General features: G+C 43.1%; 4 protein-coding genes and 2 pseudogenes across 4 annotated transcripts; all 6 read right to left on the reverse strand.

Annotated features, from left to right (window-relative positions):
• Positions 1 to 202: 202 nt before the first annotated feature.
• Positions 203 to 2,662, reverse strand: LOC144524955 (protocadherin beta-16-like). Its single transcript, XM_078261449.1, has one exon. It carries the CDS (start codon positions 2,660 to 2,662, stop codon positions 203 to 205), a length of 2,460 nt encoding a protein of 819 aa, XP_078117575.1.
• Positions 2,663 to 3,637: 975 nt separating this feature from the next.
• Positions 3,638 to 6,095, reverse strand: LOC144524956 (protocadherin alpha-C2-like). Its single transcript, XM_078261450.1, is given in 2 exon segments — positions 3,638 to 4,531; positions 4,533 to 6,095. Coding segments are annotated over 2 exon segments (2,457 nt in total).
• A 516-nt stretch (positions 6,096 to 6,611) lies between these two features.
• Positions 6,612 to 9,022, reverse strand: LOC144524957 (protocadherin alpha-C2 pseudogene; annotated as a pseudogene).
• Positions 9,023 to 9,924: 902 nt separating this feature from the next.
• On the reverse strand, positions 9,925 to 12,341 carry LOC144524958 (protocadherin alpha-C2-like; annotated as a pseudogene).
• Positions 12,342 to 12,776: 435 nt separating this feature from the next.
• Positions 12,777 to 15,233, reverse strand: LOC144524959 (protocadherin alpha-C2-like). Its single transcript, XM_078261451.1, has one exon. It carries the CDS (start codon positions 15,231 to 15,233, stop codon positions 12,777 to 12,779), a length of 2,457 nt encoding a protein of 818 aa, XP_078117577.1.
• A 208-nt stretch (positions 15,234 to 15,441) lies between these two features.
• LOC144524960 (protocadherin alpha-C2-like) lies at positions 15,442 to 18,138 on the reverse strand. Its single transcript, XM_078261452.1, has 2 exons — positions 15,736 to 18,138; positions 15,442 to 15,513 (listed from the first exon to the last, which is right to left on the reverse strand). The coding sequence occupies exons 1-2, from the start codon at positions 18,136 to 18,138 to the stop codon at positions 15,442 to 15,444; spliced, it is 2,475 nt and encodes an 824-aa protein (XP_078117578.1).
• Between the last annotated feature and the right edge of the window lie 201 nt (positions 18,139 to 18,339).

Here is an 18,339-nt window from a genome sequence, read left to right on the forward strand (position 1 = left end):
TAGATTTTTCTAGAAGCCAGATTCCAGCAAGTGTATGAAGACTTACTAACACGTTTTCAATGTGCACAATTACATTTTTACATGTAATGCATGGTTCATTTTCGGCGTATAACTTACAATAAATGAATAGGAGAGTCAAATGATCAAGCACTGATATGACAAGTGGCTGCAATGGTCACTTTTCAGTGGACATGGTGGACATTCACGAAGTGATCTGTGTGTAACACGTGTCAAATAGATATTTTTCCCATACCTGCAGGGTAGAAGCTGCTGAGTCACTAGTGTCTGTCAGTCCTGTGCCTCTTGGTAAACTGGACACAATGTATCTGGAGCCCTTTGGCACAGGCTGTCTAACCACCAGCTTTCCTTTCCTGGTCTCTGCTAGAAACAGACTGTACCAGTAGGCATCGTTGGAGACCAGAGTGGAATCTGCGATGGTGGAGTTCCTCTCACTGATCACACTGTTCCTGCAGGGGGGAGCCGCTTTGCTGGGCTTGGGTTTCTGACACTTGAGCACGATGGTGACCAATATGGTGATCAGCAGGAGAAACGACACCGAGCCCAGACCGATGACCAAATACAGGTTTAGGTCTGAAAAGATGTCATATTCCAGAGGCACCTCAGTCATGTCCGAGTAGGCCTTAACGACAGTCTCCACTGTGGACAGCTTGATGGTGACTGTAGCAGAGAGAGCAGGCTCCCCGTTGTCCTTGGCAACAACAACCAGTCGCTGGTGGCGCGGGTCTCTGTAACTGAACATCCTCATAGTCCGGATCTCTCCGTTGTACTGGTCCAGACTGAACAAGGTGGCGTCAGTCACCTGGAGGAACTGGTAGGTAATCCGAGAGTTGTGCACCGAGTCGGTGTCTAAGGCTATCACCTTGGCAACCAGAGAGCCTTTATCGGTGGATCTGGGGAGCTTTTCCTCCACCACCGAGCCGTGCGCGCGCCACGGAGAGACAATAACCGGAGCATTGTCGTTCTGGTCCACAATGATGATGTGGACCGTCACGTTACTGCTGAGTGGAGGAGAGCCAGAGTCTCTGGCCTCGATGTGGAAAAGAAACTCCTTCTCGATCTCATAGTCAAAGGTTTTTAGTGCGTAAAGATTACCGTTCTCTGGATTGATGGAGAACAGCATGGACATGGAAGTGTTGGCTATCTCCTTCTCTAGGATGAAATAAACTAGATACTGGTTTTCATGGAGGTCAGGGTCAAACGCAGTGAGGGAGCTGAGCAAGGCCCCCGGTGCGTTATTCTCCACTACACGTAGAGTATAAAATGACTGAGGGAACTGTGGAACATTGTCATTAACATCCAGCAGCTCTAACGTCATAGTTTCATTGTCAGATAAAGGAGGAGAACCTCTGTCCGTCACAGTGAACGTGATGTCATATTCTGGAACCTTCTCACGGTCTAATGGCTCTGACACTACTAATTCATAATAGTTATCAGAGGACTCCCTCAGTTTGAAAGGCATATTCTCTGGAATATGAAGATCAACCACTCCATTGTTACCTGAGTCTTTATCACTGACACTAACTACTACTATCACTGTGTCTATCGGTTCATTTTCTTTTATTGGACTTTGAAATGATTTGATGGATATTTCTGGGTGGTTGTCATTCATATCTGTCACCTGTATTGTGAGTTTACACTGTCCAGATAAGGAGTTAGGCCCCTTATCACTGGCAATAACCTCCATTTCATAAAGCTTTAAATCTTCATAATTTATCATCTCTTTCATTCTGATTTCACCATTTTCTGGATTCAAGTTAAACATCTGTTGTGTTCTCTCTGATGTATATAAACTATATGTATAAACAATGTCGGAATTTGAGCCTTCATCTAAATCAGTGGCGTTTAGTTTTACTACTAGACTGCCAATCGGGGAGTTCTCCATTACATCTATGATATATATGTCTTCGTCAAATGAAGGGGCGTTGTCGTTCACATCAAGCACGCGAACAATGATGCTGGCTGTACCTGTGCGTGTGGGCACTCCACCGTCCACAGCAGTGAGTAATAGATTATGAACAGCCTGCTGCTCTCTATCTAAAGCTTTTTTCAGAATCAAGTCAGCAAACTTTGTCCCATCTCGCCCGGTCTGAATTTCAATGGAGAAATGTTCACTTGAGCTCAGATGGTAATTCTTCACAGAATTCGTTCCAACATCTGGATCTGCAGCATTATTCAATGAGAATCTCTCTCCAACGGGGCTTGATTCAGAGATGTCCAGGTGCATCGTCCCCCGTCGAAAATGAGGAGCGTTGTCGTTAATATCCGTGATTTCCACCTCGATATTAAACATTCTTATTGGATTTTCAATTGTAGCGTCTAATTTCAGAAAGCACGATGTAGTTGTCTTCAAGGGGCATAACAACTCTCTGTCTATCCTTTCAAATATAAACAGCTCTCCTGTGTCTTTATTGATTTCGATATATTTCTTATTGCCTACAACGTCTACGCGCATTTTCCTTCCCTTTAGAGTCTTCACGTCTAATCCCAAATCAGTTGCTAAATTAGCAACGACAGAGCCTTCCTCCATTTCTTCGGGAACAGAATAATGGGTGACGGTAGATACCGTGTTCATGATGGCAGAAAGAAAGAGAAATACGGAAACGTACCCTCTCCCGAACAACAGTCGGATCTGATGCGCCATCGTGCAGATGTCGTTATAGCCTTATTATGACCTGAAACGTGGATACACCGTTCTCTCGTTGAAAGAACAAACGAGACGAGGATCTCAAAAAATAAAACGCTTCTTTACGCTGAGACCGAGAGTGGCGTCCGTGTAATGCAATGTCTGACTGTCCCTCCTCCAATAAACTATCGTGAGAACGATGACATCATCAGTGAGTGTGTTTTCGTGGAGAGCAGCGACGAAATTAGTCTTGTGTGAGCCTTTGCAACTTTTTAAAACAAATATGTAATCTTGTTTTGAAATAAGGCAGAGTGTGAGTGGGATTTTTATCACAGTTTAACAAACTAGAAATAAGTCTTTTGACAGAGTTTTCATTTGTAATTTCTATTTTTGTATTCCCTGGATGGGAGGTGAAATTCTAAAAACCTGTTAAGTAGTTTTCAGTTTCCGTTCTTTAGTTGCATAACTTAATACACGTTTTGTTTTTTAAATGTCAAATGTGTTGATAGTGTTTGTAAAAGTATAGAGTATGTATCAGACTATCATCTTTTGCTTCATGTTCTGCGAGTTTTACGCACGGGTGTCTGTGCGTAAAAGCAATGCCAAACATAATGAATCCAAAGTGACCGTGTGTGTATCATCAATGGTTGCTACTGCCAGTTACGTTTTATTTAATATAGCATCCGGGTGTCCCCACATCTAGCCTCATTTCTCCTCCGAGTGTGTATGCAAAAAGATCCAGTCTGAGATAAAAATCTACAAATTAAGAATGAGTATAGATTATTTTAGTATAGATTTTTCTAGAAGCCAGAATCCAGCAGGTGTATGAAGACTTACTAACACGTTTTCAATGTGCACAATTACATTTTTACATGTAATGCATGGTTCATTTTCGGCGTATAACTTACAATAAATGAATAGGAGAGTCAAATGATCAAGCACTGATATGACAAGTGGCTGCAATGGTCACTTTTCAGTGGACTTGGTGGACATTCACGAAGTGCTCTGTATGTGACACGTGTCAAATAGATATTTTTCCCATACCTGCAGAGTGGAGGCTGCTGAGTCACTGGTGTCTGTCAGTCCTGTGCCTCTTGGTAAACTGGACACGATGTATCTGGAGCCCTTTGGCACAGGCTGTCTAACCACCAGCTTTCCTTTCCTGGTCTCTGCTAGAAACAGACTGTACCAGTAGGCATCGTTGGAGACCAGAGTGGAATCTGCGATGGTGGAGTTCCTCTCACTGATCACACTGTTCCTGCAGGGAGGAGCCGCTTTGCTGGGCTTGGGTTTCTGACACTTGAGCACGATGGTGACCAATATGGTGATCAGCAGGAGAAATGACACCGAGCCCAGACCGATGACCAAATACAGGTTTAGGTCTGAAAAGATGTCATATTCCAGAGGCACCTCAGTCATGTCCGAGTAGGCCTTAACGACAGTCTCCACTGTGGACAGCTTGATGGTGACTGTAGCAGAGAGAGCAGGCTCCCCGTTGTCCTTGGCAACAACAACCAGTCGCTGGTGGCGCAGGTCTCTGTAACTGAACATCCTCATAGTCCGGATCTCTCCGTTGTACTGGTCCAGACTGAACAAGGTGGCGTCAGTCACCTGGAGGAACTGGTAGGTAATCCGAGAGTTGTGCACCGAGTCGGTGTCTAAGGCTATCACCTTGGCAACCAGAGAGCCTTTCTCGGTAGATCTGGGGATCTTTTCCTCCACCACCGAGCCGTGCGCGCGCCACGGAGAGACAATAACCGGAGCATTGTCGTTCTGGTCCACAATGATGATGTGGACCGTCACGTTACTGCTGAGTGGAGGAGAGCCAGAGTCTCTGGCCTCGATATGGAAAAGAAACTCCTTCTCGATCTCATAGTCAAAGGTTTTTTAGTGCGTAAAGATTACCGTTCTCTGGATTGATGGAGAACAGCATGGACATGGAGGTGTTGGCTATCTCCTTCTCTAGGATGAAATAAACTAGATACTGGTTTTCATGGAGGTCAGGGTCAAACGCAGTGAGGGAGCTGAGCAAGGCCCCCGGTGCGTTATTCTCCACTACACGTAGAGTATAAAATGATTGAGGGAACTGTGGAACATTGTCATTAACATCCAGCAGCTCTAACGTCATAGTTTCATTGTCAGATAAAGGAGGAGAACCTCTGTCCGTCACAGTGAACGTGATGTCATATTCTGGAACCTTCTCACGGTCTAATGGCTCTGACACTACTAATTCATAATAGTTATCAGAGGACTCCCTCAGTTTGAAAGGCATATTCTCTGGAATGTGAAGATCAACCACTCCATTGTTACCTGAGTCTTTATCACTGACACTAACTACTGCTATCACTGTGTCTAACTCTATGTTTTCATTGACTGGACTCTGAAAAGATTTAATAGATAATTCTGGATGGTTGTCATTCATGTCTTCAACCAGAATCTTTATAGTACATTGTCCTGATAAACTATTGGCTCCTTTATCAGTTGCTATAACTTCCATATCATAAATCCTGAAATCCTCATAATTTAACATTCCTTTAACAGTAATTTCACCAGTGGAAGGATTCAAATTAAATGTTTCTTGTGTTTTCTCTGACGTATATAAACTATATGAGTAGGTAATATCAGAATTTGATCCCTCATCTAAGTCTGTTGCATTGAGATGAACAACAAGACTTCCTATGGGAGAATTTTCCATTATTTCTACACTGTAATTTAATTTTCCAAAAGTAGGAGCGTTGTCATTTGTGTCGGAAACATGCACAATAACACTGGCAGTGCCAGATCGAGCAGGTGTACCTCCATCTACAGCTGTGAGTAATAAATTATGAACAGCCTGCTGCTCCCGATCTAAAGTCTTTTTCAAGATCAAATCGGCAAATTTTGAACCATCTCTTCCAGTCTGAACTTCAATAGTAAAATGTTCACTCTCACTTAGGTGGTACGTTTTTACTGAATTGCTTCCAACATCCGGGTCAACAGCGTTGCTCAATGAGAATCTCTCCCCTTTTGACGTTGCTTCAGATATATCTAAATGTATGGCGTCTCTTCGAAACTGTGGGGCGTTGTCGTTCATATCCATAATTTCTAGTTCTATATTAAATATTCGTAAGGGATTTTCAAGTATTACTTCCATTTTCAAGTAGCACAATGTCAGCGTTTTGGTACAAAGATATTCCCTGTCAATTTTCTCAACAACATAAAGTTCACCAGTCTCTTTGTTCACATCCAGGTATTTCTTATTGGCGATGAGGTCAAGACGCATCTTCCTCTGATTCAGTGTTTTAACATCCAGGCTGAGATCGGTAGCAAGGTTAGCAACGACTGAACCTTCTTTCATCTCCTCTGGTATTGAATAATGAGTGACTGAGGCCGTAACATGATTTACGAAAGAAAAGAAAATCGCAAGCGCCACGTACCTTTTCCGTGCCTGCATTGTTACATCAGGCCGCATCATTGTTCTTCTGTTCACTGCACATATAGCACGCCAGTCGTTACAAAGCATATATCCACTGATTTACAACGTTGCCATTAAATTCTCCATCCAACCCGATTAATGAAAATGTAATTCCGACAGTGTTTTAAAGTGTAGAACTGCGAAGTCGGCCTTTTTCGTTTTTAATGTAAGATTCAGCACCACGGAGCTGTCCGGCGGTTTGAAGCTCTGATATTTTTACAGTGATTCTCTGTCATGGCGACCATTGGTTACTGTTATATCGAGTGAACAGCGCCACACTTTGCAAACTGCGGGATGATTTATTTGAAATGAGGTATCTTAAAAAGCACGTTTTAAATTTTAAAGGTGAGCTCAAGATGAGTGACTGCAGCACATATTGTTGAAAGGAATTATGTTGGTTATTTCTTTCTCAACATTTTTAGTGACGTTATATTCTGAAATACTATACTATGTTAAATGGCAAGTTAAACGATACATAACGCTAGAATCTAGAGGAGAAATGTTTAACTTTGGTCATACCTGCAGAGTGGAAGCTGCTGAGTCACTAGTGTCTGTCAGTCCTGTGCCTCTTGGTAAACTGGACACGATGTATCTGGAGCCCTTTGGCACAGGCTGTCTAACCACCAGCTTTCCTTTCCTGGTCTCTGCTAGAAACAGACTGTACCAGTAGGCATCGTTGGAGACCAGAGTGGAATCTGCGATGGTGGAGTTCCTCTCACTGATCACACTGTTCCTGCAGGGAGGAGCCGCTTTGCTGGGTTTGGGTTTCTGACACTTGAGCACGATGGTGACCAATATGGTGATCAGCAGGAGAAACGACACCGAGCCCAGACCGATGACCAAATACAGGTTTAGGTCTGAAAAGATGTCATATTCCAGAGGCACCTCAGTCATGTCCGAGTAGGCCTTAACGACAGTCTCCACTGTGGACAACTTGATGGTGACTGTAGCAGAGAGAGCAGGCTCCCCGTTGTCCTTGGCAACAACAACCAGTCGCTGGTGGCGCGGGTCTCTGTAACTGAACATCCTCATAGTCCGGATCTCTCCGTTGTACTGATCCAGACTGAACAAGGTGGCGTCAGTCACCTGGAGGAACTGGTAGGTAATCCGAGAGTTGTGCACCGAGTCGGTGTCTAAGGCTATCACCTTGGCAACCAGAGAGCCTTTATCGGTGGATCTGGGGATCTTTTCCTCCACCACTGAGCCGTGCGCGCGCCACGGAGAGACAATAACCGGAGCGTTGTCGTTCTGGTCCACAATGATGATGTGGACCGTCACGTTACTGCTGAGTGGAGGAGAGCCAGAGTCTCTGGCCTCGATGTGGAAAAAGAAACTCCTTCTCGATCTCATAGTCAAAGGTTTTTTAGTGCGTAAAGATTACCGTTCTCTGGATTGATGGAGAACAGCATGGACATGGAGGTGTTGGCTATCTCCTTCTCTAGGATGAAATAAACTAGATACTGGTTTTCATGGAGGTCAGGGTCAAACGCAGTGAGGGAGCTGAGCAAGGCCCCAGGTGCGTTATTCTCCATTACACGTATGGTATAAAATGACTGAGGGAACTGTGGAACATTGTCATTAACATCCAGCAGCTCTAACGTCATAGTTTCATTGTCAGATAAAAGAGGAGAACCTCTGTCTGTCACAGTGAACGTGATGTCATATTCTGGAACCTTCTCACGGTCTAATGGCTCTGACACTACTAATTCATAATAGTTATCAGAGGACTCCCTCAGTTTGAAAGGCATATTCTCTGGAATATGAAGATCAACCACTCCATTGTTACCTGAGTCTTTATCACTGACACTAACTACTGCTATCACTGTGTCTAACTCTATGTTTTCATCGACTGGACTCTGAAATGATTTAATAGATAATTCTGGATGGTTGTCATTCATGTCCTCGACGAGAATTTTGAGTTTACATTGTCCTGATAAACTGTTGGCTCCTTTATCAGTAGCTATAACTTCCATATCATAAATCTTAAAATTTTCATAATTTAACACTCCTTTTACAATAATTTCACCCGTGTTGGGGTTTAAATGAAACGTTTCTTGCGTTTTCTCCGATGTATATAAACTGTATGAGTATATCAAATCAGAATTTGACCCTTTATCTAAGTCTGTCGCATTGAGATGAATAACAAGACTTCCGATCGGAGAATTTTCCATTACACTGATTTGGTAGCTCTCTTCTTCAAATGTAGGGGCGTTGTCATTTGTGTCTAAAACATGAACAATAATGCTGGCAGTACCAGAACGAGATGGCATACCGCCATCTACAGCTGTAAGTATTAAATAATGAACAGCCTGCTGCTCTCGGTCCAATGTCTTTTTCAGGATTAAATCAGCAAATTTGGATCCATCTCTTCCAGTCTGAATTTCTATTGTGAAATAATCACTTTCGCTCAAATGGTATGTTTTCACAGAGTTGGAACCAACGTCTGGGTCAACTGCATTACTAACAGAAAAGCGCTCACTAGCCTGCGTAGCCTCTGAAATGTCTAAATCTATCGTGTCTCTTCGAAAATGAGGTGCGTTGTCATTTATGTCCATTATCTCTAATTCAATATAAAATATTCGTTTTGGGTTTTCAATTATTGCTTCCATTTTCAGATAACAGGATGTCTTCGCGGGACATAGGGACTCTCTGTCAATTCGTTCAACAATATAAAGCTCCCCTGTTTCTTTGTTCACATCCAGATATTTCCGATTGGCAATAATCTCTATGCGCATTTTCCGTTCGACTAATGTCTTCACATCTAGTCCCAAATCCCCAGCTAGATTTGCGACGACAGAGTCTTCTTCGAGTTCCTCGGGAACAGAATAGTGTGATACAGCCGACGTGGAATTTAAGGTGGCAACAAAAAGAAGAATTGTCGACACATACCTTTTCCAATATTCAGAACAGACCCAGCCTTCCATTGTTACCACAGATCTTTGTTTTCTTCAACGTAGTCTAAATTATTCCGCACAACATTTAGGTCAACTGTTAAGCTTCAGTTATATTCCTAAAAGGAATGCCAGTAGGGACACTGAGAGATCCTTCAGATCCAAATGCACTCAGCACCAGGAGCTATCCATTCGCCGTTTTCTCCGTTTCACTTAAGTGACGAGTGCCAGGCCGACCGTGATGTCACAAGAGCATATGACTGGGGAACAGCGACGCTGCGTGCAGGACGTAGTACCTCTCATCAGCGTTTGTTATATGAACATTTAAATTACTGTTGTGTACCACGAGTTAACCTCAAACCATAACATATTCTTCACACCGGGGAAGTTATTGTAATCGTCTTGTGCTGTTTCTATGGATTATGGTCAGTTTTAGTTTTCTTTTTCTTAAACTTTTTCGTTTTGTCTTAAGTTGATTGTTTGCCGTTTTAACACGTTTAAAATCAAATTATGTTCTTCTGTCTGAGGTAATTTTGCGTTTTTTTGTTGGCTGATTGCATATAGTCTTGCATTGCCATGTGCAACCCCTGGGTAATAACTTGTAAAGAACGACAATAACAAATTGTAACTTTTAAATGTTGAGGCAAAACATATCTGGGTGGGTCTCTCTAAGATAATGTATTTATACAATACGGTTTCTATTACTATATAAATTAAATCAGCACATCAATTTTACTATTAAAATGAAAACGTCAAAATATGTTCTATAGAGGAGAATATATGAGCGCATGTATGTCTTAAAATTGATATGCATTTGTTCTAAGACAATTTCCTAAAAGCGTTTGCAAATTACGTATTCCTATATTGGTATTAAAAGAGGGTCCGTTAATGAAACAAACAGTTCGAATATGTGTAAAAGCTGTACAGGTGTTGAATCAACAAATGACTCTCACCTGCAGAGTGGAAGCTGCTGAGTCACTAGTGTCTGTCAGTCCTGTGCCTCTTGGTAAACTGGACACGATGTATCTGGAGCCCTTTGGCACAGGCTGTCTAACCACCAGCTTTCCTTTCCTGGTCTCTGCTAGAAACAGACTGTACCAGTAGGCATCGTTGGAGACCAGAGTGGAATCTGCGATGGTGGAGTTCCTCTCACTGATCACACTGTTCCTGCAGGGAGGAGCCGCTTTGCTGGGCTTGGGTTTCTGACACTTGAGCACGATGGTGACCAATATGGTGATCAGCAGGAGAAACGACACCGAGCCCAGACCGATGACCAAATACAGGTTTAGGTCTGAAAAGATGTCATATTCCAGAGGCACCTCAGTCATGTCCGAGTAGGCCTTAACGACAGTTTCCACTGTGGACAGCTTGATGGTGACTGTAGCAGAGAGAGCAGGCTCCCCGTTGTCCTTGGCAACAACAACCAGTCGCTGGTGGCGCGGGTCTCTGTAACTGAACATCCTCATAGTCCGGATCTCTCCGTTGTACTGGTCCAGACTGAACAAGGTGGCGTCAGTCACCTGGAGGAACTGGTAGGTAATCCGAGAGTTGTGCACCGAGTCGGTGTCTAAGGCTATCACCTTGGCAACCAGAGAGCCTTTATCGGTGGATCTGGGGATCTTTTCCTCCACCACCGAGCCGTGCGCGCGCCACGGAGAGACAATAACCGGAGCATTGTCGTTCTGGTCCACAATGATGATGTGGACCGTCACGTTACTGCTGAGTGGAGGAGAGCCAGAGTCTCTGGCCTCGATGTGGAAAAGAAACTCCTTCTCGATCTCATAGTCAAAGGTTTTTAGTGCGTAAAGATTACCGTTCTCTGGATTGATGGAGAACAGCATGGACATGGAGGTGTTGGCTATCTCCTTCTCTAGGATGAAATAAACTAGATACTGGTTTTCATGGAGGTCAGGGTCAAACGCAGTGAGGGAGCTGAGCAAGGCCCCCAGGTGCGTTATTCTCCATTACACGTATGGTATAAAATGACTGAGGGAACTGTGGAACATTGTCATTAACATCCAGCAGCTCTAACGTCATAGTTTCATTGTCAGATAAAGAAGGAGAACCTCTGTCTGTCACAGTGAACGTGATGTCATATTCTGGAACCTTCTCACGGTCTAATGGCTCTGACACTACTAATTCATAATAGTTGTCAGAGGACTCCCTCAGTTTGAAAGGCATATTCTCTGGAATATGAAGATCAACCACTCCATTGTTACCTGAGTCTTTATCACTGACACTAACTACTGCTATCACTGTGTCTAACTCTATGTTTTCATTGACTGGACTCTGAAAAGATTTAATAGATAATTCTGGATGGTTGTCATTCATGTCTTCAACCAGAATCTTTATAGTACATTGTCCTGATAAACTATTGGCTCCTTTATCAGTTGCTATAACTTCCATATCATAAATCCTGAAATCCTCATAATTTAACATTCCTTTCACAGTAATTTCACCAGTGGAAGGATTCAAATTAAATGTTTCTTGCGTTTTCTCTGACGTATATAAACTGTAGGAGTAGGTAATATCAGAATTTGACCCCTCATCTAAGTCTGTTGCATTGAGATGAACAACAAGGCTTCCTATGGGAGAATTTTCCATAATTTTTACACTCAAACTAACTTTGTCAAAAGTAGGTGCATTGTCATTTGTGTCCAAAACACGAACAATTACACTTGCAGTGCCAGATCGAGCAGGTGTGCCTCCATCTACAGCTGTGAGTATTAAATTATGAACAGCCTGCTGCTCCCGATCTAAAGTCTTTTTCAAGATCAAATCGGCAAACTTCGACCCATCTCTGCCAGTCTGAACTTCAATATTAAAATGTTCACTTTCAGTCAGATGATATGTTTTTCACTGAATTGCTTCCAACATCCGGATCAACTGCATTACTGAGAGAGAATCTCTCCCCTTTCGGCGTTGCTTCTGATATATCTAAATGTATGACGTCTCGTCGAAATTGTGGGGCGTTGTCGTTCATATCCAAAATCTCTACTTCTATGTTAAATATTCGTACTGGGTTTTCTAGTATTATTTCCAGTTTGAGATAGCAAGACGCTAATGACTTTGTAGGGCAAATATTTTCCCTGTCAATCTTCTCAACAATATACAGTTCACCAGTCTCTTTGTTCACATCCAGGTATTTCTTATTTGCAATGATGTCAAGACGCATCTTCCTCTGATTCAGTGTTTTAACATCCAGGCTGAGATCGGTAGCAAGGTTAGCGACGACTGATCCTTCTTTCATCTCCTCTGGTATTGAATAATGAGTCACTGATGTCGAAATATTGTGAACAAAAGACAAAAGAATAAGAATACCTAACAACACGTACCTTTTGCAAGACGGCATTGTTACAAAGGACCTCGTTGTTGTGTAGGTTCACCGCGATTTAAACGATAGAATGTAGGTTTCCAGTAATATTGAATTTAGCTGTAAAGCCCTTGATCCCAAACATATTCACGCGGTTTTATTTCAGAGGATTTTTCCGCGCTAAAAAGAAAAGCTGCGTTTTTGGTGTGGAGTTTCAGCACCACGGAGCTCTCCGGTTGTTTCACGATCTGCCCTGATGACGGCGATTCACTGTCATGGCGTTCATGTACCGTTCTTTCATTAAGAAAACAGCGCCACCTTTATATTTCGTGGTTAACATGAAGCACATTAAATGCATTGCATACCTTTTATGTGGATTTAAAATTACCTTTTTGTCGATATTACTGAAAAGAATCGTCAGACTGTTAAAGATTTGTAATCTTGAAATGTCTAAATCGTGAAATAAAATGCCACTTAATATTGATACATGATAAGATAGAAACACGTGAACATTGGACTATTTACCTGCAGAGTGGAAGCTGCTGAGTCACTAGTGTCTGTCAGTCCTGTGCCTCTTGGTAAACTGGACACGATGTATCTGGAGCCCTTTGGCACAGGCTGTCTAACCACCAGCTTTCCTTTCCTGGTCTCTGCTAGAAACAGACTGTACCAGTAGGCATCGTTGGAGATCAGAGTGGAATCTGCGATGGTGGAGTTCCTCTCACTGATCACACTGTTCCTGCAGGGAGGAGCCGCTTTGCTGGGCTTGGGTTTCTGACACTTGAGCACGATGGTGACTAATATGGTGATCAGCAGGAGAAACGACACCGAGCCCAGACCGATGACCAAATACAGGTTTAGGTCTGAAAAGATGTCATATTCCAGAGGCACCTCAGTCATGTCCGAGTAGGCCTTAACGACAGTCTCCACTGTGGACAGCTTGATGGTGACTGTAGCAGAGAGAGCAGGCTCCCCGTTGTCCTTGGCAACAACAACCAGTCGCTGGTGGCGCGGGTCTCTGTAACTGAACATCCTCATAGTCCGGATCTCTCCGTTGTACTGGTCCAGACTGAACAAGGTGGCGTCAGTCACCTGGAGGAACTGGTAGGTAATCCGAGAGTTGTGCACCGAGTCGGTGTCTAAGGCTATCACCTTGGCAACCAGAGAGCCTTTATCGGTGGATCTGGGGATCTTTTCCTCCACCACCGAGCCGTGCGCGCGCCACGGAGAGACAATAACCGGAGCGTTGTCGTTCTGGTCCACAATGATGATGTGGACCGTCACGTTACTGCTGAGTGGAGGAGAGCCAGAGTCTCTGGCCTCGATGTGGAAAAGAAACTCCTTCTCGATCTCATAGTCAAAGGTTTTTAGTGCGTAAAGATTACCGTTCTCTGGATTGATGGAGAACAGCATGGACATGGAGGTGTTGGCTATCTCCTTCTCTAGGATGAAATAAACTAGATACTGGTTTTCATGGAGGTCAGGGTCAAACGCAGTGAGGGAGCTGAGCAAGGCCCCAGGTGCGTTATTCTCCATTACACGTATGGTATAAAATGACTGAGGGAACTGTGGAACATTGTCATTAACATCCAGCAGTTCTAACGTCATAGTTTCATTGTCAGATAAAGGAGGAGAACCTCTGTCTGTCACAGTGAACGTGATGTCATATTCTGGAACCGTCTCACGGTCTAATGGCTCTGACACTACTAATTCATAATAGTTATCAGAGGACTCCCTCAGTTTGAAAGGCATATTCTCTGGAATATGAAGATCAACCACTCCATTGTTACCTGAGTCTTTATCACTGACACTAACTACTGCTATCACTGTGTCTAACTCTATGTTTTCATCGACTGGACTCTGAAATGATTTAATAGATAATTCTGGATGGTTGTCATTCATGTCTTCAACCAGAATCTTTATAGTACATTGTCCTGATAAACTATTGGCTCCTTTATCAGTTGCTATAACTTCCATATCATAAATCCTGATATCCTCATAATTTAACATTCCTTTAACAGTAATTTCACCAGTAGAAGGATTCAAATTAAATGTTTCTTGCGTTTTCTCTGACGTATATAAACTGTAGGAGTAGGTAATATCAGAATTTGACCCCTCATCTAAGTCTGTTGCATTGAGATGAACAACAAGGCTTCCTATGGGAGAATTTTCCATAATTTTTACACTCAAACTAACTTCGTCAAAAGTAGGTGCATTGTCATTTGTGTCCAAAACACGAACAATTACACTTGCAGTGCCAGATCGAGCAGGTGTGCCTCCATCTACAGCTGTGAGTATTAAATTATGAACAGCCTGCTGCTCCCGATCTAAAGTCTTTTTCAAGATCAAATCGGCAAACTTCGACCCATCTCTGCCAGTCTGAACTTCAATATTAAAATGTTCACTTTTAGTCAAATTGTACGTTTTTACTGAATTGGTTCCAATATCAGGGTCCACTGCATTGCTTAACGAAAATCTCTCTCCAACGGGCGTTGCTTCAGATATATCTAAATGAATTGCATCTCTTCGGAATTGCGGGGCGTTGTCGTTAATATCTAAAATCTCCAGTTCTATATTAAAGATTCTTAATGGATTCTCAAGTATTACTTCCAGTTTGAGATAGCACGATGCTGACATCTTGGTTGGGCAATGTTCCCTGTCAATCTTCTCAACAATGTACAGTTCACCAGTCTCTTTGTTCACATCCACAAATTTTTTATTACCGATAATGTCAAGACGCATCTTCCTCTGATTCAGTGTTTTAACATCCAGGCTGAGATCGGTAGCAAGGTTAGCGACGACTGATCCTTCTTTCATCTCCTCTGGTATTGAATAATGAGTCACTGATGCAGATATAAGATACACGATTGAAAAAAGACTAATGAGCGCCACGTACCTTCTGTGTGACTGAATGGTAACAACGGTCCCCATTGTTGCGTGTTTAACGTTCGAAGCACTTCAGCGATCTAATGCATGTTTCTAATGGTCTGTACAATTGCTGTTATGACCTCGATCAAAATGTTCTCCTGCGATTTAAATCCCCAAAAAGTTTCGTCGGATTTGAGAGCTAAATGGTGCTGCTTTTTATTCGTGCGAGTTTCAGCACCACGGAGCTGTTTGTTTTTCAACCTCTACCCCACTAACAAAGGTTCACCGTCATGGCGTTCGTGGCCTGGTGTTTTTTCGAGTAAACAGCGCCACTCTTTGCACACTATAACACCTTTCAGTTGAGACATATGAGCTAAAAAGATTCGAAGTAGGTTTAACTCAGAAATGAGTTGAAGATTATACACCGCTGCATATTTGCCAAAAGAAACGCAGTTTATCAATTTGTCTGAGTAACTAAACGTTGGAACTATAAACATTTTACATAGGAAAATTAAATAGCATAATTTGAGAACTGACTAAAGAAATGCGAATATTGGGCTCCTACCTGCAGAGTGGAGGCTGCTGAGTCACTAGTGTCTGTCAGTCCTGTGCCTCTTGGTAAACTGGACACGATGTATCTGGAGCCCTTTGGCACAGGCTGTCTAACCACCAGCTTTCCTTTCCTGGTCTCTGCTAGAAACAGACTGTACCAGTAGGCATCGTTGGAGACCAGAGTGGAATCTGCGATGGTGGAGTTCCTCTCACTGATCACACTGTTCCTGCAGGGAGGAGCCGCTTTGCTGGGCTTGGGTTTCTGACACTTGAGCACGATGGTGACCAATATGGTGATCAGCAGGAGAAACGACACCGAGCCCAGACCGATGACCAAATACAGGTTTAGGTCTGAAAAGATGTCATATTCCAGAGGCACCTCAGTCATGTCCGAGTAGGCCTTAACGACAGTCTCCACTGTGGACAGCTTGATGGTGACTGTAGCAGAGAGAGCAGGCTCCCCGTTGTCCTTGGCAACAACAACCAGTCGCTGGTGGCGCGGGTCTCTGTAACTGAACATCCTCATAGTCCGGATCTCTCCGTTGTACTGGTCCAGACTGAACAAGGTGGCGTCAGTCACCTGGAGGAACTGGTAGGTTATCCGAGAGTTGTGCACCGAGTCGGTGTCTAAGGCTATCACCTTGGCAACCAGAGAGCCTTTATCGGTGGATCTGGGGATCTTTTCCTCCACCACCGAGCCGTGCGCGCGCCACGGAGAGACAATAACCGGAGCGTTGTCGTTCTGGTCCACAATGATGATGTAGACCGTCACGTTACTGCTGAGTGGAGGAGAGCCAGAGTCTCTGGCCTCGATGTGGAAAAGAAACTCCTTCTCGATCTCATAGTCAAAGGTTTTTAGTGCGTAAAGATTACCGTTCTCTGGATTGATGGAGAACAGCATGGACATGGAGGTGTTGGCTATCTCCTTCTCTAGGATGAAATAAACTAGATACTGGTTTTCATGGAGGTCAGGGTCAAACGCAGTGAGGGAGCTGAGCAAGGCCCCAGGTGCATTATTCTCCATTACACGTATGGTATAAAATGACTGAGGGAACTGTGGAACATTGTCATTAACATCCAGCAGCTCTAACGTCATAGTTTCATTGTCAGATAAAGGAGGAGAACCTCTGTCTGTCACAGTGAACGTGATGTCATATTCTGGAACCTTCTCACGGTCTAATGGCTCTGACACTACTAATTCATAATAGTTATCAGAGGACTCCCTCAGTTTGAAAGGCATATTCTCTGGAATATGAAGATCAACCACTCCATTGTTAACTGAGTCTTTATCACTGACACTAACTACTGCTATCACGGTGTCTAACTCTATGTTTTCATTGACTGGACTCTGAAATGATTTAATAGATAATTCTGGATGGTTGTCATTCATGTCTTCAACCAGAATCTTTATAGTACATTGTCCTGATAAACTATTGGCTCCTTTATCAGTTGCTATAACTTCCATATCATAAATCCTGAAATCCTCATAATTTAACATTCCTTTCACAGTAATTTCACCAGTGGAAGGATTCAAATTAAATGTTTCTTGCGTTTTCTCTGACGTATATAAACTGTAGGAGTAGGTAATATCAGAATTTGACCCCTCATCTAAGTCTGTTGCATTGAGATGAACAACAAGGCTTCCTATGGGAGAATTTTCCATAATTTTTACACTCAAACTAACTTTGTCAAAAGTAGGTGCATTGTCATTTGTGTCCAAAACACGAACAATTACACTTGCAGTGCCAGATCGAGCAGGTGTGCCTCCATCTACAGCTGTGAGTATTAAATTATGAACAGCCTGCTGCTCCCGATCTAAAGTCTTTTTCAAGATCAAATCGGCCATCTTCGACCCCTCTCTGCCAGTCTGAACTTCAATATTAAAATGTTCACTTTCAGTCAGATGATATGTTTTCACTGAATTGCTTCCAACATCCGGATCAACTGCATTACTGAGAGAGAATCTCTCCCCTTTCGGCGTTGCTTCTGATATATCTAAATGTATGACGTCTCGTCGAAATTGTGGGGCGTTGTCGTTCATATCCAAAATCTCTACTTCTATGTTAAATATTCGTACTGGGTTTTCTAGTGTTACCTCCAGTCTGAGATAGCAAGACGACTTTGCAGGACAAATATTTTCCCTGTCAATCTTCTCAACAATATACAGTTCACCAGTCTCTTTGTTCACATCCAGGTATTTCTTATTTGCAATGATGTCAAGACGCATCTTCCTCTGATTCAGTGTTTTAACATCCAGGCTGAGATCGGTAGCAAGGTTAGCGACGACTGATCCTTCTTTCATCTCCTCTGGTATTGAATAATTAGTCACCGAATTCGATATGTGATGAACCAAGGATAAAACAATAACGAGCAGCACGTACCTTTTGCAAGTCTGTATTGTAACAGAGGACCCCATTGTCGTGTGTAGGTTCACCTCAATTCAGCCAATATAATGTACATTTCCGGTGATATTCAAATTTTCTTGTACGGCCCTGATACCAATTTTAACACAATTTTAATCCCCAGGATATATCAGTGCAAAAAACGGGAGATCGCCTTTTCGGCGCGATATTTCAGCACCACGGAACTGTCCGCTTTCTTCTTTCTGCCCCAGTGA

Source organism: Sander vitreus, chromosome 10 (genome assembly GCF_031162955.1).
Source record: "Sander vitreus isolate 19-12246 chromosome 10, sanVit1, whole genome shotgun sequence".
Taxonomy (NCBI): Eukaryota; Metazoa; Chordata; class Actinopteri; order Perciformes; family Percidae; genus Sander; species Sander vitreus.

What these genes read in the sequence shown, in the direction of transcription:
- LOC144524959 (XM_078261451.1), bottom strand. Translation starts at nt 15,233, where the DNA reads ATGGGGACCGTTGTTACCATTCAGTCACACAGAAGGTACGTGGCGCTC.
- LOC144524955 (XM_078261449.1), bottom strand. Translation starts at nt 2,662, where the DNA reads ATGGCGCATCAGATCCGACTGTTGTTCGGGAGAGGGTACGTTTCCGTA.
- LOC144524960 (XM_078261452.1), bottom strand. Translation starts at nt 18,138, where the DNA reads ATGGGGTCCTCTGTTACAATACAGACTTGCAAAAGGTACGTGCTGCTC. An exon ending in CAGCAGCCTCCACTCTGCAG is followed by an intron (nt 15,514 to 15,735) that starts GTAGGAGCCCAA and finishes AAGGTGTTATAG; the next exon opens with TGTGCAAAGAGTGGCGCTGT.